The 24,201-nt window shown below is 48.1% G+C and overlaps 1 protein-coding gene across 4 annotated transcripts in view; it reads left to right on the forward strand.

Annotated features, from left to right (window-relative positions):
- SFSWAP (splicing factor SWAP) overlaps positions 1 to 24,201 on the forward strand; it is an 87,645-nt gene that overhangs the window by 24,446 nt on the left and 38,998 nt on the right. For all 4 annotated transcript variants that reach the window (XM_032654489.1, XM_032654486.1, XM_032654487.1 and 1 more), the window contains 6 exons: positions 10,201 to 10,441; positions 11,455 to 11,586; positions 12,118 to 12,211; positions 13,151 to 13,322; positions 20,904 to 21,134; positions 22,258 to 22,448. In XM_032654489.1, the coding sequence (XP_032510380.1) occupies positions 10,201 to 10,441; positions 11,455 to 11,586; positions 12,118 to 12,211; positions 13,151 to 13,322; positions 20,904 to 21,134; positions 22,258 to 22,448 (1,061 nt within the window). The remainder of the gene's footprint in view (positions 1 to 10,200; positions 10,442 to 11,454; positions 11,587 to 12,117; positions 12,212 to 13,150; positions 13,323 to 20,903; positions 21,135 to 22,257; positions 22,449 to 24,201) is intronic.

A 24,201-nucleotide genomic window follows, 5' to 3' on the forward strand; every position in this document is an offset into this window, starting at 1 on the left:
TTACACCTCTGAACGTCTTTTAAAAGACACCAGCTTCCTTATTTTGGATCATCTTTTTCTTCAATATCTGTCATTTTCTTTTGTTTTTTTTTTAATCTGTTTCTCTTTGACATTCAGCATGATTACATTCACTTCCTATCCATCTTCTCCTTGGTTGGTGACTTGATTTTTTTCAGCTGTGACTGTTCTGTTCCTTATGGTCGATAATGGTGGTATTTGGGCCTCGGTTTGTTTTCTAAACTCTCCAGCAGGTTTGCAGACATTTTGTGTAAAGGATGTGAGCATTGCCAGTGTGGCAGCCGAGCAGCCTCTGTGGTGGCTGCTGGTGCCGGTGGAGCATGAAAGCCACGCTGACCGTCGGGAGCAAGGACGTGTGGCTGAGCCCTGATAGAGCTTGGTTTATGGGCACCGAACCTTGAATTTCGTAGAATGTTTACATCATGGAATGTTGTTTTGTTGGTTTGTTTTGGGTTTGTTTCTGAACCGTTTGAAAATGTAAGAGCACCCTGAGCTCTCCCGAGCTGGGCTGAAGCAGGCGCAAGGGCCCAGTTCCTGGCCCTGTTCAGCAGGATCCCTTCCATCGCATTACTAGTCTTACTTCCTTTTCTTTGTGCTCAGTTGAATTCCTGTCTCTCCAGATTCATCCGTGGCCCAGAGAACTCAGGTTGCCTGGGTTCTTTCTCCTTCCAGACTCAGTTCTTTGCTGTTTGCACGGCATGTTCCTCCCTGGGCTCCTTTTGCTGGGCCTTGTCCTTCTCGCCTTCCCCCACTCAGGTCAGCAGCTCCATCCAGACCTTTCATCCCAGCACTGGCCACCCCTGCTAGACACCGTTCTCACCTGCCCTTAGATGCTTTGTCGTCCCTCCCAAGTGCAGCTCCTCTGGAGACTCCATTCTCTGCTCTCACGAGATCCCCAAAATGCCCTGGAGCACATGTTCTTCCCCCAGTCGGGGGCCCAGGGGAGACTTCTGACAGCACGGAGCCTGGGCCGCAGGCTCCCACCTCCCATACCCCTGAGGCTCTGCCTCACCCTGAGCTCCTGGTCTCCCGCTTGAGCTGCCTGATGGTTCCACCCGGACTCCCCAGGACGTGTTCTTAGGTAGCTTGCCTCCAAAACTTCCATACGGTATGAAAAATTCAGGGCATTTTGCTTGAGGGTCACTGATGAAGATTTTAAGTAATAGTTGGAGACAAGGCATCTTGAGAAGCAAAAAAAAAAGAGCAATTGCTTTTCAACACTGGCCTTAAAGTTCCTGAGTCACACATTCATGTATCTAAAACGGATCCATTTGGGTGGTTTCCAGTGAGTTTACAAGTGAGAAATTCTCCATGTCACTACAGAAGTCTTCAGATTTTCGTCTTCCAGTTTGGTGACAGCAAAACAAGTCTCCTTTTGTTTGGGGATTCTTTCTCCTTAAACACAGGGCTGTCTGGATGTCACAGTGAAGGAAATTAAGCAGGGTGGCTACTGTGAGCCCACGTTGAGCTTCCATCTTCTCTAGCATCTGGCTTCTGAGCCCTTAACAGCCGTCGGCCACCGTCATTCACTGTGGTGAGGGGAGCCCCAGGGTTTTTAGACACGGTATGTGCTGATCCAGATGGTGAAAGCTTTTAAGTATTTGGGGGATGGGGAGAGTCATAATATATTATTTTTTAAATAAATGTATTTATTTATTTTTGGCCGCGTTGGGTCTTCGTTGCTGCGCGCAGGCTTTCTCTAGTTGCGGCGAGCGGGGGCTACTCCTCGTTGCGGTGCGCGGGCTTCTCATTGCGGTGGCTTCTCTTGTTGTGGAGCATGGGCTCTAGGCGCTCGGCTTCAGTAGTTGTGGCTCGCGGGCTCTAGAGCGCAGCAGGCTCAGTAGTTGTGGCGCACGGGCTTAGTTGCTCCGCGACGTGTGGGATCTTCCCGGACCAGGGCTTGAACCTGTGTCCCCTGCATTGGCAGGCGGATTCTTAACCACTGTGCCACCAGGGAAGTCCCAGGGTCATAATATTTTTTTACTTAAAAACTGTGGATGTAGAATTTGAGGGAGTTTTTGTTTTGACTGTAATTTTCCCTTGCACTTGTGTATGATACACCATTGTATCATCAGTTGTATATGATAGAGAGCTAGTAGATAAGTGCTCTGCCTAGAGCTAACGGTGGCCAGGAGGGGTTTTTAAGGAAGTCCTGAAAATTATCCCAGTCCAGGAGGTGAAGCCAGAAGGTTTGAGAACAGACATCAAGAGACAGTTGCGTGGATAAGAGAGTCTTAAGAAAAGGGATAGAGAGGGAGGTTTCAGCTTTGATTTCTCTCATTCTACTTCTGAAGCACCTTGAACGTTTTTAACATTCCCTGGGATTATTGGGCACTTTCCTCCCCCTTGAAAATGCAGAATTCAGTGATAATGTTGCTTACCATTGAATTGTGTTGTTGATGCTTAATATTTAAACTCCTGTAGTTTAACCTCTCCTCAGGTAAAGGTTTTCAGTGTGAGAAAGCTAACTCTTATCTGTAGGCAGAAAAAGATTCTCCAGTCAAGTAGACTGGTTTTTTGGGGGTTTTTTTAGTAAATTTATTTATTTATTTGTTTTTAGTTTTGGCTGTGTTGGGTCTTCATTGCTATGCACGGGCTTTCTCTAGTTGTGGTGAGCAGGGGCTACTCTTTGTTGTGGTGCATGGGCTTCTTATTGTCGTGGCTTCTCTTGTTGTGGAGCATGGGCTCTAGGCCCACGGGCTTCAGTAGTTGTGGCATGTAGGCTCAGTAGTTGTGGCTCGCGGGCTCTAGAGCACAGGCTCAGTAGTTGTGGTGCACGGGCTTAGTTGCTCCACAGCACATGGGATCTTCCAGGGCCTGTGTCCCGCGTTGGCAGGCGGATTCTTAACCTCTGCGCCACCAGGGAAGTCCGACAGCTTGTTTCTTGAGCTGTTGGCCGCTGGCACCAATCTGGACAGGCCGTGCTCCCAACCTGTAACCCGGGGTGTTCCGCTGACTTCCATTCATTGCTTTCCTGTGTTGTTAGTGCTGTTCTCTCCTTGTTTGTTTGTTTACTCCTGTATTTTGCTAGAGCACGTCCTCCAGTAGTTTGCGAAGAAAGGGTACACAGGAAGACCGTTTTTTTTTGATTCTTGAATGTCTGAAAATGCCCTAATTCTGCTCTCACTCATGGTAGGTCATTTGGATGGGCCCAGAATTGTGGTTTGAATATTGCCCTTCAGAGTTTGGAAGGTTCCAGGCCACCATCTCCTAGAAGCCTTTGCCCTGTGCCATTCCAGTTCCTGTTCTTCCACACGTGACTTGTACATTCCTTGAACAAACTGGCATCGCGGGCAAGCCATGCTGGGAAGAGCAGAATCAGTGACACCCCTGGGGGAGTCCGCAGTGCTGGCGGACGGAACCAGGGAGGCCCTCGAGCCCAGGCTTCCGGGGCCCAGAGGCCTGAGGAAGCCTGGGTGAGGCCCGATTTGGGTAGTGGGGGGGAGGGGCCATGGGACCTGAGGCAGGTGCCTCACAGAAAGGGAACGTGGCTGGGGCCTCGATGGGGAGTGACGCGGCTGGGTGGGCAGTATGGGGGCTCTGGCTGGTCTAGGAAGGGGTCCCTGGAGCCTCTAGGGCAGCGGCCGGAAGGGCTCTGGTTCCCAGGAGGCGGGTATGGGTCCGAGAGAAACCACGGAGCCCGGGCTGACTCAGCGGGAGGAGGCGCGGCCACAGGAAGCAGGAGCGGCAGTTTGTGGGGACGGCTGTGTTCTGGACGCGGTCCCTTTGAGAGGTTTATGAGATGTCCCAGTGCACGTGTTGAGCAGACACTTAACATACCAGTTCAGCTCAGAGCTAGAGATAGCAGTTCTGGAATCAGCAAGTGTAAGTAGGATTTAAAGCCGTTGAAGTTATTAGGGAAGTCCCAAGGATGCAGGTGGATGGAGACTGGTTGGCCATCCAGTGACGGAGGCCAGGGGGCCAGGCGCTGCCGGGGGTGGGCAGGGGCGCTGCGGGCGGGCGGGCGGTCTTGCTGCTGCTGCTGCCCAGGCCCGCTCAGCTCGTAGCACAGCGCTTCTTTTTCACGATCTTGTGTGGATAAAGTAGATCGGTCTTTTAAGAGTATACTTATTTTTCTCCACGGAATTCAGGAAAGCTATTTTCTTTCATTCTTAATACAGACACACGTTTATATTTCTGAACTGACAGCAGGGATTGCTGACCAGCCTGCTGATCTCCAAGAACCCTTCCAAGGCTTACATTCTCTTCTGAGAGTTAGATTTGTACGAGATTAAGATCACATACAAGAATCAGTAAATTGGCTCTGATTTTTGCAAGAAGCCCGTTGGATAGAAGGGCTTTGGAAGGTAATTAGGCAGGTCTGTCTGACCCTGGGTTCCGCAGCTCTGTACGTTTCTAAGCGCACAGAGTGTCAGGGAGGACGTGCTGAAGAATGTGCCGGTGGTTTTAAGCGGCTTGATCTTTCCACACAGCTATGCCTGCCCTTGGGAAGTGGAGGCACCCGTTGACATCTCTGTCTTAGATTTATTTGGAGTAGGCATGTTTTAGTAAACATTATCATGATGTTTATTAAAATCACATCGGCATTTAACTTTGTGTGAAACCCAATCCCCTCTTTAAAAATTCAACAGAGAGCCCTGAGAACAGCAAGAGCCCTAGTAAGGAGTGTTATGCCTTGGAAGCCCGGTGAGAAGTGGGACTGCGGGTGCCCTTTGGAACCCTGCACACCACACCATCCCGTGTCTAGGATGGGACGGTGAGCTCCAGGGAGCCAGACCTCTGTCTGTCCTTAGCTCTGTCTGGTCCAGCGATTCTCAAAACTTAGCATTCATGAGAATTTCTGAGTTGGGAGCTGTACACAAAAACACATGTTCTCTAGTTGGTAGTCATTTTAAAGGATTTCCAATTCAAGGATTTCAGGAGCTGTGAGGCCCCACTGCAGCGACGAGCGCACATCTGCAGTGTCTGCCACGGGGTGGTGCCGGCGGCTGGCTCCTGCTCTCGCGGAATACCTCAGCACGCACCTTGCTGTCAGCGGGCTTTGCTTGTCACACGCTTCTCTAGTGCCTGCTCTAACCTGGGAGCTGTGCAGCCTCCCTCTCACTGCTTTTAAGATGCTTTGCCTTCTGGGACCATAGCCCTGATCGCAGAGAACTGCCCCAGGGATGTGTGTGCAGGAGGGCAGAGCAGGGGCCTCCTGGGGTGGGAGATGGTTCTGGAGGTAAAAACTTCGGTTTAATTGAGGTACAGTTGATGTGCAATATTATGTAAGTTACGGGGGTGCAACGTAGTGAATCACACCTTTAAAGGTTATAGTCCATTTATAGTAATTGTAAAATAATTGCCTGTGTTCCTGTGCTGTACAGTATATCCTTGTAGCTTATTTATTTTATATGTAGTTTATGCCTCTTAATCTCCTACCCCTGTCTTGCCCCTCCCCATTTCCCTTTCCCCACTGGTAACCACCAGTTTGTTTTCTGTATCTGTGAGTCTGCTTCTTTTTTCTTACGTTTACTCATTTTCGTTTTTAGATTCCACATATGTCATGTCATACAGTATTTGTCTTTTTCTGTCTGACTTAATTCACTAAGTGTAATACCCTCCAGGTCCATCCATGTTGTTGCAAATGGCATTAATTCATTCTTTTCTATGGCTCAGCAATATTCCACCGTGTGTGTGTGTGTGTGTGTGTGTGTGTGTGTACACCACATCTGCTTTATCAGCTCATGTGCCGATGGACACTTAGGTTGCTTCCATATCTTGGATATCGTAAATAATGCTGCTTTGAAAGTTAGGGTGCATTGTATCTTTTCAAATTAGTGTTTTCATTTTTTTATATATATATTTATTTGATTTTAAGGGGTTTTTTTGTTTGTTTTTAATATTTATTTACTTGGTTGCGCCAGGTCTTAGTTGCGGCAGGCGGGTTCCTTAGTTGTGGCTCACTGGCTCCATAGTTGAGGCATGTGGCCTTAGTTGTGGCATGCGAACTCTTAGTTGCGGCGTGCATGTGGGATCTAGTTCCCTGATCAGGGATTGAACCCCAGGCCCCCTGCATTGGGAGCGCGGAATCTTAACCACTGCGCCACCAGGGAAGTCCCTGATTTTTAGTTTTTTGAGAAACCTCCGTACTGTTTTCCACAGTAACTGAACCAATTTACATTCCCACCAGCAGCATATGAGGGGTCCCTTTTCTCCACATCCTCGCCAACCTTTGTTATTTGTTGGAGGTAAAAGTTAGGAGGGGCTTCACAGCAGGCAGAAGACACTGTTTGGAGGTGCCCCTGGCACCTGCAAATGAAATGAGGGGCATGATACTGTTCACCATAGATTGGGGGGCAGGCCAGGCCAGACGTGGCTCCGGGCTGAGGTTGGCCTATCACTGTCACGTCAGCCCCGGGCCTCAGTGTCTGTGGGGAAAAGGACAGAAACAACCTTCTCCCTAAAATCTTCATCTATGACATCCTGCACATGAAATGGGAATCTGGGGGAAACAGTGCACAGTTGGCTGCACTGTTGGGCCCTCAGCTGTGGCGTTGCCCCAGCAGGCACCATGCAGCAGCAAAGTCTGCGTTCTCAGCTCGCCAAGCCTCAGGTGTTCCATTGGCATCAGGGTTATGTTTGGATACAGAGGGATTTTCAAATTCCTGTTCACCTTTGCAAGGTGTAATTAGAATTTGTTGGAAAGGACTCACAGAGTGCGTGGGTAAGAAGTGAGAGGGCATCCTGCGTGCATCGTCTTTAGGTTTCTGCTTCTAGTCTGTCCTCCTCTGCAAGATCCCCAGGGCACGTGCCCTGGGCTGGCCTTCTAGTGTGGGAATCCCTGCATCCGGAGTAAGACTTGGCTCAAGGCTTAGGCGATGCCTTCAGGCTTGGAGGCTTTGTTTGATTTTCACACATGGAAACGGAACCTTTTTCTCTTTGTGAGCTCAGCTATGCATTTAAATTTTCCCCTTATATTTTACAAGCGTTTTTAGGTATTTGTAATGGGTGAGTTCCTGAGTTAATCTGCCGTCTTTCTGGCAGGGTTATTTTTAGACTTTGTTTTAATTTAATTTGATGGGTGACTCAGGTACAGACTGATGGTTAATCTGCATGGTCATTCTTTCAAAGGGAGGATCCTTAGTTTTGAAAATAATTTATTCATTTCTGTTACGTAAGGAACACATTAAATTGCAATTGCGTAATATATAGTTGACACTTAACTGTAAACTGTTCTGTTCTAATCCATACGCCTCATTGGTTGTAGCTACGACTTTGAGATGCATTTTGGCCTGTTTTCAGGCCAGAGGCTGGCCACCTGGCATAGGAAGGACATGGAGTGTCTGTCCTGTCCTTGAGATGTGACCCTTTGGGCAGTAGCGGCTCTTGCTGCCCCTCCCAAGACAGGGGGTGCTCTGTGGGCGGGGCTACGCTCTGGTCTTGCCGCTGCTGCCTCACCCCTCCTCCGTGGCGGTGTCTGTGCCCAGGGGTGAGAAGAAGGGCCCCCGTCACTCGACCGAGTGCAGGGTGAGCGGGGAAGTCGTTCCATCGTTTCAAGGAGGATGATACAGCTCACAGAAGCCGCTGTTCATATTTGAATACCTAATCGGGTTAGGAAAAGCTTATATTTGAAGCATCGAATCCATCTGTCCACCCAACAGATTCTGTGTGCTGAGCGCTGGGGTTACAGAGCAAACGTGTCTTTCCTGCCCTCTGCCCCCGCCTTCCTTCAGAGATATGGTTTGAATGTCTCTGTGCTAAAGATCACACACAGAGGATGTTGAGGCCACACATCTTTTTTTGAAAATGTGGAATATTGTGGTGAACGCGAACAGTGGTTGGTGCACAGCATCGAGCCGGCGATTCACAGCTTGGGAGTTCAGACGTGTATAATTCATAGGAAGGAAGTCGCTACCAGCCGCGGATATGCCTGCAGCACGTGCGGGTGATGCAGTCGTTCCAGCCGAGGCGGAAAGGCTGGGGTGTAGCTGTCGAGGACAGGCTGTGAGCTGCCGCACCACGGACACCTTCCCCACGGAGCTTCCAGTGCGGGGAAACTGTAGTCAGTGTAAAAGCTCTCACTATTTGCAGATGTTTTTGTTTTAAAGTAGATTAACTGAAGATCAAAATAAAATTCCTTAATGAGAAAAATCTTTCACCGTGCTCTAATGGTGAATTAAATCTCTGTGTCGTCAGGACCAGTTGCTTACCTACAACAGGATGAGAAATTTAAATTCTTAACTAGTTCATTGGATCTTCTGTGATTTCACTGGTTTTGAATATTTTCCCCCCAAATAAAAAATGAATAAATTTACAGGAATTTTGATTGTTTTAAAAAATGGGCTCTATCTTACAGATACTTGCATGGGTGGGCAAAATATATAGGAAGTGATTGTACTTCACTGTTTATAATAATAAAGCCCCAAATGATCTCAGTGTCCGTCAGGACTTCTTAAATCAATTGCAGTACGACTCTGTGCTGGGGTGAAGGCATGCAGGGGTTACAGAGCAGCACAGCTTTGTAGGCAAGATGACTTCCAAGACAAGTGTTTGTTGCTTATTATTGAAGTATAGTTAATTTACAGTGTTGTGATAGTTTCTGGTATACAGCAAAGTGATTCAGTTACATATATATAAGGAATACGTACCAGATTCATTTATATGAATGTTGTATATAATATATATTCTTTTTCAGGTTCTTTTCCATTATCGTTCGTTACAAAATATTGAATATAGTTCCCTGTGCTATACAGTAGGACCTTGTTGTTTATCTGTTTTGTATATAGTAGTTTGTATCTGCTAACCCCAAACTGCTAATTCATCCCTTCCCTCCCTCTTCCCCCTTTGGTATTGTTCTCTATGACTGTGAGTCTGTTTTTATTTTGTAAATAAGTTCGTTTGTATCGTATTTTAGATTCCACATATTAGTGATATCATATGATATTTGTGTTTCTTTTTGTCTTAGTTCACTTAGTATGATAATCTCAAGTTCCATCCATGTTGCTGCAAGTGGCATTATTTCATTCTTTTTTATGGCTGAGTAATATTCCATAGTATATATATGTGCCACATCTTCTTTATCCATTCCTCTGTGGATGGACATTTAGGTTGCTTCCATGTCCTGGCTATTGTAAATAATGCTGCTATGAACACTGGGGTGCATGTGTCTTTACCAGTTAGAGTTTTCTCAGGGTATATGCCCAGGAGTGGGATTGCTGGATCATACGGTAGTTCTATTTTTAGTTTTTAAAGGAACCTCCATACTCTTTTCCATAGTGGCTGTACCAATTTACATTCCCTCCTACACTGTTGGTGGGTTCCCTTTTCTCCACACTCTCTCCGGCGTTTGTTATTTGTAGACTTTTTAATGGTGGCCATTCTGACTGGTGTGAGGTGGTACTTTGTAGTTTTGATTTGCATTTCCCTAATAATTAGCCATGTCCAGCATCTTTTCATGTGCTTATTGGCCATCTGTATGTCTTCTTTGGAGAAATGTCTATTTGAGTCTTCTGCCTGTTTTTTGATTGGGTTGTTTGTTTTTTTTGTTACTGAGCTACATGAGCTGTTTGTATATTTCTGAAATTAAGCCCTTGTCGTTCACATCATTTGCAGATGTTCTCTCCCATCCTGTGGGTTGCCTTTTCATTTTGTTTGTGGTTTCCTTTGTTGTGTAAATGCTTATTAAGTTTGATTAGGTCCCGTTTGTTTATTTTTGCTTTTGTGTCTTGCCTTGGGAGACTGACCTAAGAAAACATGGCTGTGATTTATGCCCAGACAAATGTTTAAACGAGAAAAGTAAGGAGAGGAGAGAGTGGAGAGCTGGTGTCAAACGGGGAAGCCAGCGAAGGGTGTTTAGTCCTCAGACAGATCACCTCACGGGCCACACAGGAAGGGAGCTAGTGCTGCTGGACAGTGGACTTTGTCCTAATCTGCCCGCTCTGCAGTTAGGGAGGACATCAGTTGTGTAGTAGGAAGGTCCACGTTGGGCTGCCTTGAATGTCCCCGTGCGTGTTCACTTTCCATCGTCCCTGGGTGTGTGTCTGGGCATTGCCTGATTCTTGCAAGCTGTGTGTCACCTGGGCAGCCTTTCTTATATCAGAAAAACAAAACGATGTGGTTGACATTGGACAGAAGTGATATTGCATTTGGAAAAGTGTCCCTTTTTTACTGCATTGTGGACACTTACCGACTAGCCTGTCTTTTGCCACTCTCACGCCCCCAAAATGTGTCTTTCCACAGCAACAGTGGCAGCCATGTACTACAGCTACTACATGCTGCCCGACGGCACCTACTGCCTGGCACCTCCCCCTCCAGGGGTTGACGTAGCCACTTACTACAGCACCCTGCCTGCCGGCGTGGCCGTGTCCGGCTCCGCTGGAGTGACAGCCACGGCCCCGCCCCCTCCAGGGACCACGCCACCGCCCCCCCCAAGCACAGCAGAGACGACTAGTGGGGTGACCTCCACCACCATCACCACAAGGTATGCTCTCACTTCTGCTGGTCACCTGGAGCACCTGTGTTCTTGGTTTGGGCGTCTTTATAGTGTGAGTCACATAGAGGGTCTCCGTTATCTGAGTACTTATTATCCAAATCCCCGAGTTACGGGGTTGATTGGGCAACAGAAACTGTCATAACATAAGCACTTGTAGCAGTGAGGTCTAACCACTGAGAAAATGAACTCCCAGATAGCATTCCACGCCACTCCCCTGAATCCAGCATCTGTTCTTTCCCGTGTGCCACCATCTCGGTGGGGCAGTACCAGGCACAGGCAGTGTGAAGTGAAGCCCAGTTTTTGCCCAAAATGCAGGATTTCATAAAAGCTGCTGCAAGTGAATGGCTCACGAGCTGTTAGGAAATGCGGATCTGCTGTTAGTCCAGCTAACCGTTGACTAACAGAGCCAGCAAGGCAGGGACTGGACCCCGGCGCCTGTCCTGGGGAGCGTGGAGGGGGCTCTGAAGAGCGTCTGTGGGTGAGCGAGCACTTCATAAGAGGCACTGGCATGTCTCAGGCTGACAAGACAGACGCTCAGGAGCCTTGACGGAGCACTTGGATGGTTCCCACTTCCTGATCATGCTAAGACAGTAAACATGAAACGAAGGACGATGAGTCACGCTAGCCAGCATACTTTCATATAAATATACAAAAATTCACACTTGATTTGTTCTTGGTTGTTTCTAAGAATTAGCAATTGGGGGGAAATGTGAGGAGAGAAAAGATGAACGTGTGTTCATGACCCTAAGTGTCACTTTGAGTAAAACCCCTGTTTTCATCATTGGCAATGATATTTTGGTCCCTGTTTCAAATGGATTGACTTTGATTAGTTTTCTGTAGTCCCAGTCATCTCAGATAAGGGCCTCCCTGTCTGTGTGTAACTTACCTGCCGGTGTGAACTGAGACAGTGCAAGTCCCCCAGCAGCCTTGCTGGCCGCCCCCCTGCCGCTGATCTGGAGGAGGGCCTGGCACTGTGTGTGAGACCCAGCTCTCCTCTGCAGTGCACTTGCTTCCGTGGCCGCCATCATCCCCCCGCCCCCCGACATTCAGCCCGTGATTGACAAGCTGGCAGAGTACGTGGCCAGGAACGGCCTTAAGTTTGAGACCAGCGTTCGTGCCAAGAATGATCAAAGGTGAGTGCAGGAGTTTATGTGGTAGATGAATGGTGTTTGGGGTTTAGTGTAGCTTCTTTTTTTAATCTAGCTACATAATTGTTTATATATATATATATATATATATATATATATATATACGCATATATATATATTTTTTCCTTATGTGTTTAGATAAATATATCTTGTTAAATTACTTAGCGTTGGGGTGGTTGTCTTTTTTATTGTTATAATTTTTTTGTTTAACTTGTTTTGCTTTGTTTTTTTAAAAACGTTGAACCTCCCTAAAATAAAAAGCTGGAATTCATGCTTTTCAAGAATCTGCTGTGGAAATTCAGACACACACTGCACTTTGTTTTTTTCATCAAATAATGTTCCGTGCTCGGGTCGTAACATAACAACGGGAGGCTGTGGTCGCAACATGATCTGTGTGATCGCCAGGGTCAGTCACTGCGAAGCCTTAGAGCAGCAGGTGTGGTCCGTCGGAGCCGAGGGGCGTCACAGCGAGCGAGCGTGTCTTGTTGAATGACTCGTCCCCTTCTCTCTTCCTAGGTTTGAGTTCCTGCAGCCGTGGCACCAGTATAATGCCTATTATGAGTTTAAGAAGCAGTTCTTCCTCCAGAAAGAAGGGGCTGAAAGCGCACAGGTATGTGTCTGGGAAGAAGTAATCCTCGGGATGTGCACTAATAGGGTTGGTTGGTTTTACACTCACTTTTAGGTGTAACGTATGCCTTGCATTTGCCGAATTTAACTTTTCCCACTCTCTTGTTTTACATCTGTTGAAATCTTTGACCCGTATTAATAGTTCATTGATGATCATTTGTCCAGAATGTTGTAAACGAAGTAATCCTGTCTCTTCAGGCATTTGGTGTTTTGGTTGGCTGTTGTTTTTAACTACTTTGGATGGAAGCTGTGTATTATACTTCTGTTGTGTTAACATGTACTTAAATGCCTAAGTGTAACCACAGGTGCTGCAGCTGACAGGCTGGAGCCACACAGGTGCCACCCACCCAGTGGCCTCGAGCGCCACCTGCCAGCAGCTCGCCTCACGACTCCCATCCCTGCAGACGTCCCCACACTCGGTTCTCAGGCACCTGTTAGAAGCATTTCCTCCTGTCCTTGTAATCCTTTATTCTGCCTCTCCTCTCCTCTCCTCAGTTACATGGGCACCCTAATGTCTTTCTAAAACCTGTTTTGGTAGAGAGATGACGTAGGCTTTGCGTATCAGTGGATTTCTACAGGCTTTTATCTCTGACTGCTCAAACTGAAGAAAATGGACTCATCTGTAGTGCTGGGCATAATTTGGTGTTCTAAACGTGTTCTCAGTGGTCATTCTCCAAAGAAGAGCTAGTGGGCATTGGTTCCCAAAACAGCATTACAGGGAAAATACCTCCTTCCGCTCCTCTTTTCATTCTGTTGTATCAGAAAGTAGTAAATCTGAGTTAGAAAATGTATTCCGTGGTCTTACTTAGGCAGTAACGTAGCCGTGCTTTTGTCCCATGAAATGTATGTGCTGCATATCTTTTCTGACAAATCCTGTGTCATTTCCAATGGAGCAGTTCAGAGTCATGTTTAACCTCTGCAGGCTGTGTCAGCACTGGAAGAGGCTCCTGCAGAGTCTGCTCCTGAAAAGCCGAGTGACGTTGGGGACGATAGTGTGTCTGAAGATGTGGCCGACGCAGGGGGCAGAGGTGGCTCCTCGGGGAAGAAGGAGGTGTCGTGCAGCAAAGCCGTCCCCGACGGGAAGCTGGTGAAAGGTACGCTGCCCTCACTACCAAGGGTTCTAGTTTTGACCTTGTACCTCACAGGTGTCACTTCAAATTAGCAAGGAAGAACGCTGGACCGCTTAAGGTCAGGTGCCTTTAGCCACAGGACAGGAGGAAATGGCTGCCCCTTTTAAGTTGCTGTTATTAATAAAACTTGCTTATTTCATAGTACTTCCCTGATTTCGGGTTTGGGGTCATTTGGATATAAGCTCATCTTAGGTATGCGTTCTACAGGCTGTTGCTAACAGCCTGTTCCACCAATTTAATGGAAATGTTTAGAATTTTTCAAATGATGTTTTGTACCCCCCTCCTTGGACTTCTGAAACTATATGCAAACTATTGTGCCAATGGAATTCGTTTTCTTTATTTGTTAAGGCAAGTCCCTTGAGGGTCTCTACCAGGCGGTATTCCACTTGCTCCGTTTCAGTTACCTTTTTTTTTTTTTTTTTTTTTTTTTGCGGTACGCGGGCCTCTCACTGTTGTGGCCTCTCCCGTTGCGGAGCACAGGCTCCGGACGCGCAGGCTCAGCAGCCACGGCTTACGGGTCCAGCCGCTCCGCGGCATGTGGGATCTTCCCGGACCGGGGCACGAACCCATGTCCCCTGCATCGGCAGGCGGACTCTCAACCATTGCGCCACCAGGGAAGCCCCTCAGTTACCTTTTATGTTCTTGGGAGGAGTTTTTCATCTACCAGGACAGACATACATGAAAAGAGCAAATATAAATAAATAGAAAGAAAAAAAAGCGGACACAGGCACAGTAGCAGAGAACTCTGTGGTTGGACGTGTGAAGAAGCAGTGAGTTGCACCAGGTGGGAATGAGAAGGGCTGTGCAGAGGGAAGAGGGTTCAGAGCCAGAGGAGCTCCCAGGCGGGACGGCGTGGTCTGAGCCGTGTGGCCTGTTCAGAGACGGGAAGTAGTCTGAGGGAGCCGGGTGTCAAGGGGGGCACACCTGCCCAGGTAACCATGGCCAGCACGTGGGGCTCTGCCTTCCTGGCGGCTCCCGGGGCTTCCAACAGGGACAGCACACCTTGCAGCTTAGATCAGAGGAATCACTTCATGCAGTATGGTGAGTGTGTGAAGATCGAGGCAGAGAAGCCATGTGGGGGCTCAGGGTGGAGCTGGTGGCCTGAAGTGGAGGAGGGGGCGTGGCCGGGCAGTGCAGGAGCCAGTGCCCGGGTTCAAAGGAAAGGCAGAGGAGACACGGGACGGGCAGACGGGCCAGGATTGCAGGAAGGCCTTTTCTGTGCGTACAGATGCCTTTTCTGATACAAAGATGGCGATCAGGAGTAACCCAAATGACCCAGATGGGTAACTGGGAAACTTATGGAAGTGCCTGTGAGCCTCTCAGTCCAGGAGGTCACCTGAGCACACGTGTTTAATCTCTCACCCTTCCCAGCCGCCTTCAGCTCTCATTGGAATAACCAGAGGAATGTATTAGTAAGGAGAGTAAAAACAGTTACTGCTCCAGAAGCAGGGGGAGGTACTGTTCATGTTTAAGAAGGACAGGCCAGGCCACCTGGACTTCAGTTCATAGGAAAGAGCAGGACATTTGGGGACTCAGTGGCAGTGACCCTGGGGGAACCACTGTCAACCAAAGAAGGGGGCGGGCAGAAGGCCAGAAGCGTCCTTCTGCTCCACCAGGAGCGTCCAGGGGACAGCGGGGCCCCAACAGGGTGTGGTCGGGGCGCAGTGGGCCAGCCCCCGCGTGGAGCGCCCTCCCCGCTCCCGGGAGCAAGCGCCTTGGGATTCGGCAGACGAAATGGTGCTCACTCGCCGCTTCCCTCGTCGTACCCTCTGAGCCTGAGGCACCCGAGAGCTGCGGGTGTCCGAAAGCACGCACCCCACCCTCAGCTCCGTCAGGGTGAGGACTAGGAGACAGAGAGTCTCGGCTCCGCAAAGAGGCAGGAGCTCAGGAGAACACGATCCGGGCCTCGGGGCACGTGGGCACCTTGGAAACAGTTACTAAGTGACAGGAAAATTCTTTTAGTCTCCGATGGTATTCTCACAGAATTAAAGGTACTATAGAATTAGTGCAACCGATAATCTGACATCTGGAGAAGATTGTTTAGAAAAAGATTGCCAAATTTTAAAATATAAAAACACTAAAAATCAGACTGGGTGAGAAAACAAGTTCAAAATTTTTCTCAAATTTCCAAGGGAAAGGATAGAGATGTAAGGAAAAGCATCCAGATGGGAAAATAGACAGGTTGTCCTTCACGGGGGAGAAAAAGCAGAGGCTGGCGCGTCGGACGTGTATCTACAGCATTAAATGCCAGGGAGTTCAGATCTATCTGAACTTCTGAATGAAAAGTGTTCTGAATGCTGGAGGACAAAGGTTCTTACAGACATGTCAGCGCCCTGAAATTGATCAGTCAGAGAAGGTGGGGGCAGTGAGCATATTATCCAGACGTATCAGATGCAGTGAAAACTTAAAGAAAACCTACAACCTCATGTGCTTATGTTGGTGAAGAGAAAGTGAAAACAAAGCAAGCATTCAGCTCAAGGACCTAGGAAGAAACTTTCTATAAAATGCACGTAAGAGGGCTTACCTGGTGGCGCAGTGGTTGGGAGTCCGCCTGCCGACGCAGGGGACGTGGGTTCGTGCCCCGGTCTGGGAGGATCCCACGTGCCGCGGGCGGCTGGGCCCGTAAGCCATGGCCGCTGAGCCTGCGCGTCCGGCCGCAACGGGAGAGGCCACAACAGTGAGAGGCCCGCGTACCGCAAAAAAACAAAAACAAACAAAAAAATGCATGTAAGAAAAGAAAAGGAGAATCAATAAAAATCAAAGCAGAAGTGGGTGAGGATATAATAAAAGACCAGTAAAACTTATCATCATCGTACAAGTTTAATACAGAAAAAAGAGCAAATGCACAGCATAATGAGAGAGAAGACACGGTATGTTTTAAGTACACGAGAACAATATATTTAACTAGATTTGAATACATTTGAAAACAACTGAAAAAAATTGTCTAAGAAAATATATTGATCAATTGCTAAAATGTCTCGAGAGAGGCAGTAAGACGACAGATCTGTAGGCCTGAAAGAATTTAGGGAACTGGTCAGCGGGATGCTCTAAAAGCAGCAGGCCGGGACAAAGTTACGGTCACGGCAACTTCCCTCAAGAAAGAGAAAGCCTGTCTGATTAAAGCTACTCCACAGCCCGAAGATGGAAAGTTAGGACGCTCTCCAGCCCTAGCACCTTAACCCCATAAAGCTTAGCAGTCTGCAGGCCAGGACCCCTGGGAAACCCAGATGTTAGCACCGCAGCTGGAAGCAAGCTTGGAACAACAGTGAGAGCAGGTATGAGCAGGTGCGGTTCCTTGCAGCCATCCCAGTGCGGCATCCCGCCAGAAAAACCTCCAAGGACAGCCTTACCTTGCTAACAGATGCTGGAAAAGCACCAACATTTCCTGAGATTTTTTTGATAAAGCTTCCCTAGTATGACAATAACTGACGTTGCAAAAACAGGCTCTCCATTGTGAAAAAAATAAGACTCTCACATTACCTCTGACAATTATAGTGATTCCAGATAGATTTAAGTGTTTAAACATAAAAAATAAAATCATGAAGTAGAAGAAAATAAAGGTAATTTTTTTCTAGTCAGAGTGGAAAGGATTTTCTAAGAATTGAAGCCATGAATGATAGAGAAAGATAGGTCTGATGGGAACTGGGCCTGTATAAAGTTGAAAGACAAATGTCAGGATGCCAGTGATGGCTAATATAACAGAAGAGAAAGGTCAAAGTCCTTGCTATAGAAAGAGCTCTTGTAAATCAGTAAGGAAAGTCACTGCAGTAGGAAAACAAAGGACATGAAAAGGTAGTTCACAAAAGAAGGAAAACAGTTGGTCAGTTAATAAACTTTTTTTTTTTTTTGTCTGCATCAGGTCTTTGTTGCCGCACACGGGCTCTCTCTAGTTGCGGCGAGCGGGGGCTACTCTTCATTGTGGTGCGCAGGCTTCTCATTGTGGTGGCTTTCGTTGCGGAGCACAGGCTTCAGTAGCTGCGGCACACAGGCTCAGTAGCTGTGGCTCGTGGGCTCTAGAGTGCAGGCTCAGTAGTTGTGTCACGTGGGCTTAGTTGCTCTGCAGCATGTGGGATCTTCCTGGACCAGGGCTCTAACCCGTGTCCCCTGCACTGGCAGGCGGATTCTTAACCACTGCACCACCAGGGAAGTCCTAAACTTTTAAAATATATCCTCACTAACAAGATACTGTTCTTTGCCTCCAATTTGGTAAAGTTAGAAAGTAACAGAGAGCGTGCAAGTGGCAGGACCCTCACTCGTGCGTTGTCCTTGGAGTGTTGTCAGTAAGGCCTCTCCAGGGGAGAGCCCAATGATGGGGACCAAACCCTAAATGCGGATGCCCTCCCACTCCTAGAAACGTCTGGCTCACCAGGACGTTTCGACCAGGTGTTCCTCCCAAGGCTCGTGGGCTTTTAAAAATAAAAAATTGGGAACCATCATGGGAGACTGAAATCAGTTGGCATGTCCATACTAAGAAATATTATTGCCATTTATTAAAATGATGTATGTTGACATGGAAAGATGTCTGAACTTTTTGTATGGAAAGGTGTCGCTCACTAAGTGAAAACAGCAGGCTATAAAGCATGGTCCCATTTTTCGTGTGTTTGTACACATGTACACGTACGTGCCTCGGAACCATTGTGTTCAGATCATTTCTTTCCCGTATCTGAATAGCAGTTGGTCTTTCATTTTGTTCACTTGTGTTTTCAAAATTTCCTATAGAGAATGTGTATTACCTTAGAAGTTAAAAGTTAGTAATGAAACTTGATACCTTAAGAAAGGAAGCATATTCGATGTGGAAGGTGGAGGGCCGGGCGCCGTCGGCTCACTCACGCGTGTTTCCTGAGCACAGGCTACTCTGCATCAGTGCACACCGGGGCCACGTTAGTCCTGCGGTCCTGCCCGCTCCAGGCTCCGGGGTAACCAGACCGCACACACAACACAGAACGTCAAGAGTGGCGTGAAGGAGAGAGGCCGGGCAGGGCCTGTCTGAGGAGAGGCTTCATTTGAGATGAGAAGAGCAAGAAAGCCAGGCGTGAGAAAAGGATGAGGGCTCCGGGCAGAAGGCAGGGCGGGGCTGGAGCGCAGTGCGGGAGCGGGGAGTGGGAGAGGGGCCCCTCCACAGCCGCTGCTCATGCCTAACACAACAGGAGACGCTGAAGGCTGCAGGAGGTGCTTTTCACGTGTTGTGAGGCGACTTGCAAATAAGGCTCCAGGTAGAAGCAGTAGTTGTGTAATTGAGTACTTCTCCAAAGAGAATAGTCCCTCATCCCCTGCTTTCTGGCTGACCTTTTGAGCCTCAGTTTCCTTATCTGTAAATGGGGAGGCCCGACAGTATCTGCCTCCTCCGGGGGTTGCAGATGTTAAGTGAGGTGAGGCGTGGAGACTCTGCACACTAGTCAGTTCTTTTATTACGTCACTATTTTTTTTAATATAAATTTATTTATTTTGGGGGCTGCGTTGGGTCTTCGTTGCTGCACGCGGGCTTTCTCTAGTTGTGGCGAGCAGGGGCTACTCCTCATTGCAGTGCGCAGGCTTCTTGTTGTGGAGCATGGGCTTTAGGGCTCACGGGCTTCAGTAGTTGTGGCAGGTGGGCTCAGTGGTTGCAGCTCGCAGGCTGTAGAGCGCAGGCTCAGTAGCTGTGGCGCACGGGCTTAGTTGTTCCGCGGCATGTGGGACCTTCCCAGACCAGGGCTCGAACCCGTGTTCCCCTGCATTGGCAGGCGGATTCTTAACCACTGCACCACCAGGGAAGTCCCTAAATCACTTTAAAGTATGTATCAAACAGTGGTGCTGTTTGGCACTGTATTCGACATGCATTAAACTGTGTTCCAGAAGTTTTCATTTTAATATATTTGTTGATTGCATATTTTTTAATTTGGAGGAAGAGATTGGGAGTAATTGTTTTAAAATTATTTTGTGATATAATACTTTAGCCCAAGTTAACTTGAGTAATTTTGATTAACATTTAACTGAAGTTTTCTTTTCTCTGTTTCTTTGACTCTGTTCTTAAAGAGACCATATTACTAGAGGCTATAAACGGTTAATATTATGAAAGTATTTTCTTACGGAGAATTTCAAACAAGTACAGAAACAGAGCCTGGTGTAATAGTCACACACGCAGTGCTAGCGTCCAGCGCCCGTGGCCGACGCAGGACACATCTTAGAATTCTCAGTCCAGCCCACCCCCAGGATATTCTGAAGCAGATCCCAACGTCATGGCATTTTATCCATCAGTGTGATCGCATTTATCTCCAAAAGATAAGGGCCGTTCTTAACATAACCACGGTAAAATGGTTAATATTGACTCTCCCGGCAAAGTGTGCTTTCCACCCCGTGCTATACTTTGTTTGGGGGTTGTTAGGAAGGTAGACCTCAGCGCACCACGCCCAGGGCAAGTGCATGGCGTTGCGTAATCAACACAGAGACTGATTTTGCCCCCTTTTCATTCTGACTTATAAAATATCACTTTGCTAACATTTAACATCTTGGGGTGTGCTGTGTAGCTTGAGACATTATTGACGAGAGATGATTATATGTCAAAGATCTGGGTTATTTACCAGCTTCAAGTCACACTTGGGTTTGGAACCGTAAAATGCTGAAAGCAGAGAAGCCCAGGGCGGGGGCAGCTGGGTGAGCTCACCTCCACAGTTATAGCCACATCAGAACCTGCCTTCGGTAATCTAGATCCACCTCCCTCTCAGAGTCAGCCCGTTTGCACTGCACTTGACATTGCCCTTCGCTGTGGTTTACTTGAATAGCTTTCATCAGTAATAACACATGGTTTTTAAAAATAAAGTATCTCATTACAACCAGTTAGGTGTTGTTAGGAGCCATCTGCCATAGTCTGAGGACGCAGGGACCCGGTGAGTGCTGAGTAGATGGGGGAAGGGGAAGAAGATTGTTTCCTTTGGGGCCTTTGTATTTCTCTTCAATTAAAATTTCCAGATATTCTAGGAGAGAAAAATTGAACCACCTAAATTTTTGTTACACTAGGTTTAAGATTTTCTTAAAGGTGCAGAGAATAGTCTGACGTGACGCCTAGCACAAAGTAGGCACCCAGTCAAACGTTTGCTGAATAAAGGAACAGTTTCTGCAGCTTGCTTTTGTAAGAAAAGGTTACCTTATATGGTTGGGATTTTTTAGAAGTACCTGTTAATAGTGGAGTCCCATCATATGCTTACTTCTGCAGACTCAGTGATGCGCTGAGCCCAGAAAACAAAGGAAAACACCGACAAAGATTGACCATCTGCCCATAGAGTGACCCAGCTGGCACTCAGTGTGTGCGTCCCGATGTGGCCCGAGATGGAGCCGGTGCTCCGCCCTCCCCTCCATCGGGCTCAGCGCGTGTGATGTCCTCTTAAATGCCCTCTGACGTCACAGGCACTGCCTGCGGCCCCTAGAACCTCCCTCTGCGTAAGATGTGGCTCCACTCAAGACATTGCTGCGCCAGCTGGTGCTCGTGTGGATGGTGGGGCCCGTGTAGATTTCTGCTCTGTGCTTCCAGTTACTTAAAAATGTATTACCATTTTCACCTTTTCTCAATAGCTTCATTTGCTCCAATAAGCTTTGCAATCAAGGCCAAAGAAAATGATCTACTTCCCCTGGAAAAAAATCGTGTTAAGCTAGATGATGACAGTGATGATGATGAAGAAAGCAAAGAAGGCCAAGAAAGTTCTAGTAGTGCTACAATCACTAACCCGGCAGTTGCCCCACCCTGTGTAGTTGTTGAGGAGAAGCGGCCTCAACTTACCCAGGAGGAGCTAGAAGCAAAGCAAGGTTTGTCAATATGTTTTAAACTTCTTAAAAGAAAAGTACATAAATACAAGATTAACCTACTAAGCCAAAACTTCGAGGCTGCCAGCTAGAGTCTCCAGCCTTTGGAAATCAGAACCACTGGGGAGCCGTGGGCTGCTTTGGCTCACCTGAGAAGTTCTCTGTGGAGTGAGGAGCACTGCTGTTCCTTAAGCTCAGATGCGGTGCCCTCGGCGATTTGTTTTCAGAGGATCAGCTGAGGGTGGCCAAGAAGGCTTTAATGGCAGCCTTGGGGCAAATGCTCAGCCTGTGCGCCCAGCTCGGGGTAGTGTTCCGAGCTGGGAGACGCCTCTTTGCGAGGCCATCTCCCTGCAGAACCATCGGACCCTTGAAGGTGCTGGGGCCCAAGCTGGTTTTCAGGCTGTGGCTCGTCTTCAGGGGTCACGGTGTGGCCACCGCTTGCCTCTGACGCATGGCTAGCAGTGTTTGTGGGGAACGTCTTGTCGCGTTCTGCCCCTCCTCCAAAATAAGTTCTGTTCTGCTCTCGCTAAAGTAGTGAATTAACAGTTGCGTTTGCAGTATTTATGTGTTCTAACTGGTTTTGTGAATGAAGTTTTCTTTGTATACACAAACAGATCACACAACCTTGATGGAAGGTAATTCTTTAACCACAGGATGCCCTGCTCTCGGGAACTAGCGCTGTGCTGCTCCCCGCGAGCACACTTGTGCTCATGCATGTGTACCTAAATCTGCATTTATTGCGTGTGGACTGAACCGTGTGTCAGATCATTTGGAATAAAACACTTTTCACGGTGTTCCTTACCTGGTAATTTGGGCGCATGTTTATGAGAACCATTCCGAGGTTTTCATCATTTCAGGTTTCACTGCTGTGGAATCCCAGCCACTCTCTGACTTCGATTTTGAATGCAAAATGTGAGAAGCACCAATAGTAAAAGCATCGTAAACTAATTCTCTGAGAATTGTTTGCCCGATTTGTTGGCCTTCCCTGAAACCTGTATCGTATTCACGTTTTAAAATAACTGCATTATGTTTCATGACCCTTTTACTGCCCGTGGAAATTAAGATAGCAAGAGGTGTATACGGTACTGCTTGCTCTAAACGTCTTGTTTTCTGTTTATTCCTTAAGCAAAGCAAAAGTTGGAGGACCGACTGGCAGCCGCTGCCAGGGAAAAGCTCGCCCAGGCGTCTAAGGAATCGAAGGAGAAGCAGCTTCAAGCGGAACGTAAAAGGAAAGCAGCTTTATTTTTACAAACCTTAAAAAATCCCCTGCCAGAAGCAGAAGTCGGGAAAGTGGAAGAAAATCCTTTCAGCGTCGAGGTGAGTTAAAACAAGAGTCCACGCCTGTGTTCTGGGCAAAGCGTGGTTGGTAAAAGCACCTGAGTGTGGGTTCCTCCGGCCACTCAGCGCTCGAGCCTGCATGAAGGCTGTGAGCAGACCCCGCCCTTCTGCCACGTGGGATCGCGTGCTTTTCCGGGCAGACCTCGGAGATACCGTGGTTTCAGTTCCAGACCATAGCAGCGAAGCAAATCACATGCACTTCTTGGTTTCCCAGTGTGTAAAAGAGTTACGTTTACATTCTCCTGTAGTCTATTAAGTGTGCAATAACATTATGTCTGAAAAATATATACATACCTCAATTTAAAAACCCTTCATTGCTAAAAAATGCCAGCCATCATCTGAGCCTTCAGCGAGTCGTAATCTTTTTGCAATAGTAACGTCACTGATCACAGATCTAATAATGAAAAAGTTTGAAACATTACGAGAATTACCAACATGTGACACAGAGACATGAAATCAGCAAGTGCTCTTGGGAAGGTGGCCCTGATAGACTCGATGGACGCAGAGTTGCCACAAACCTTCGATTTGTAAAAAAACAAACAACAGCAACAAAACAAAGCGCGGTATCTGTGAAGTACAACAAAATGAGGTCTGTCTGTACTGTATCGCTGGGGTCAGTAAGAACCTGATGAAAACTCCCTGGGTGCACATGCACAGCAAGTACTGGGTGCAGTGTCGCAGACACGGACCTTTGGGCCCAGGCTGGGAGCCTGTGCTTCGTGGTGAGCCTCCCAGGAGCTGCAGGACAGCTTCGGCTGTGAGGGCCGCCTCGGGCCTGGACAGACTCACCAGAGCAGTGAGGCTCCTGCCACAGCAGTGGCCCTTGAGCTCACACTGACGGCCAAGAACCTTACTCAGGGGTCTGTGTTAATAGCAGCACTTTAATTAAAAAGAAAAGTAAGATACGGCTACCATCGTCTTCTCTTAAAGGGGTCAGATCCTCACAACTCTTTCCTAAGCTGTAGAACCACAGCTTAGTCCCCGGCCCATTTCCTCCCTTCACATAGCAGTGGGGCGTGGGGCGTCGGACTGCTCAGAACACGGCCTGCTCCGCTTCTCCAGGGGTCCCCAAACGTCTTTCGCAGCTGCCTTTTTCCTATAACGTAGAACGGGCGCTGTGCGTTTTTTACTTTAATTATGTTGACATTTCTGAGCATCTAAGGCCGTTACTAAAAACTGATTTTTGCTGCATGTAGCCACTGGTTTTTGTTTCTCCATGGAAAGCAGCATTCTAAGTTCAGATTTTCAGCATTCTGTTGAAGGTCGAATCAGCTTTCTCACCTCAGGAGTCGGTCTGAAATTCAAATCTGGCAGGAGACCTCAAAAATGGTAGCTGGATCAAGCTGGGGAGCACGAATGCCAGCTTCCGTGAGAGCCTGTGGACTGTGGGCTGCGCCCTGGCGGGCTGGGCGCACTTGCCATCTTCCTGGGCACCGGGCCACCTGCTGGAGCACCGGCCTGGCCGCCTCTGTGCTTCCCTGTGCTGCTTCCGGAGGCGGCCGCCTGGGGAGGCCAAAGGCAGGCGGGCCCAGAAAAGCACCTGCAGTCATGCCCTGGCTTTGGGAGCACCTCTGCGCCAGGGCAGTGATGAAAACATGCAGCTGCTATAACCGCCACAGATAGAAAAGGGGGGAGAGGCAGAGTACAGAACAGCTCTATGTTTATGGCTACAGCTGTAAAAACGCGCATATAGTGGGGGGGGGGGGGGGGGGGCGGGGGGGCGGGCAGGGAA

This window comes from Phocoena sinus, chromosome 14 (genome assembly GCF_008692025.1).
Source record: "Phocoena sinus isolate mPhoSin1 chromosome 14, mPhoSin1.pri, whole genome shotgun sequence".
In the NCBI taxonomy this organism is placed as follows: domain Eukaryota; kingdom Metazoa; phylum Chordata; class Mammalia; order Artiodactyla; family Phocoenidae; genus Phocoena; species Phocoena sinus.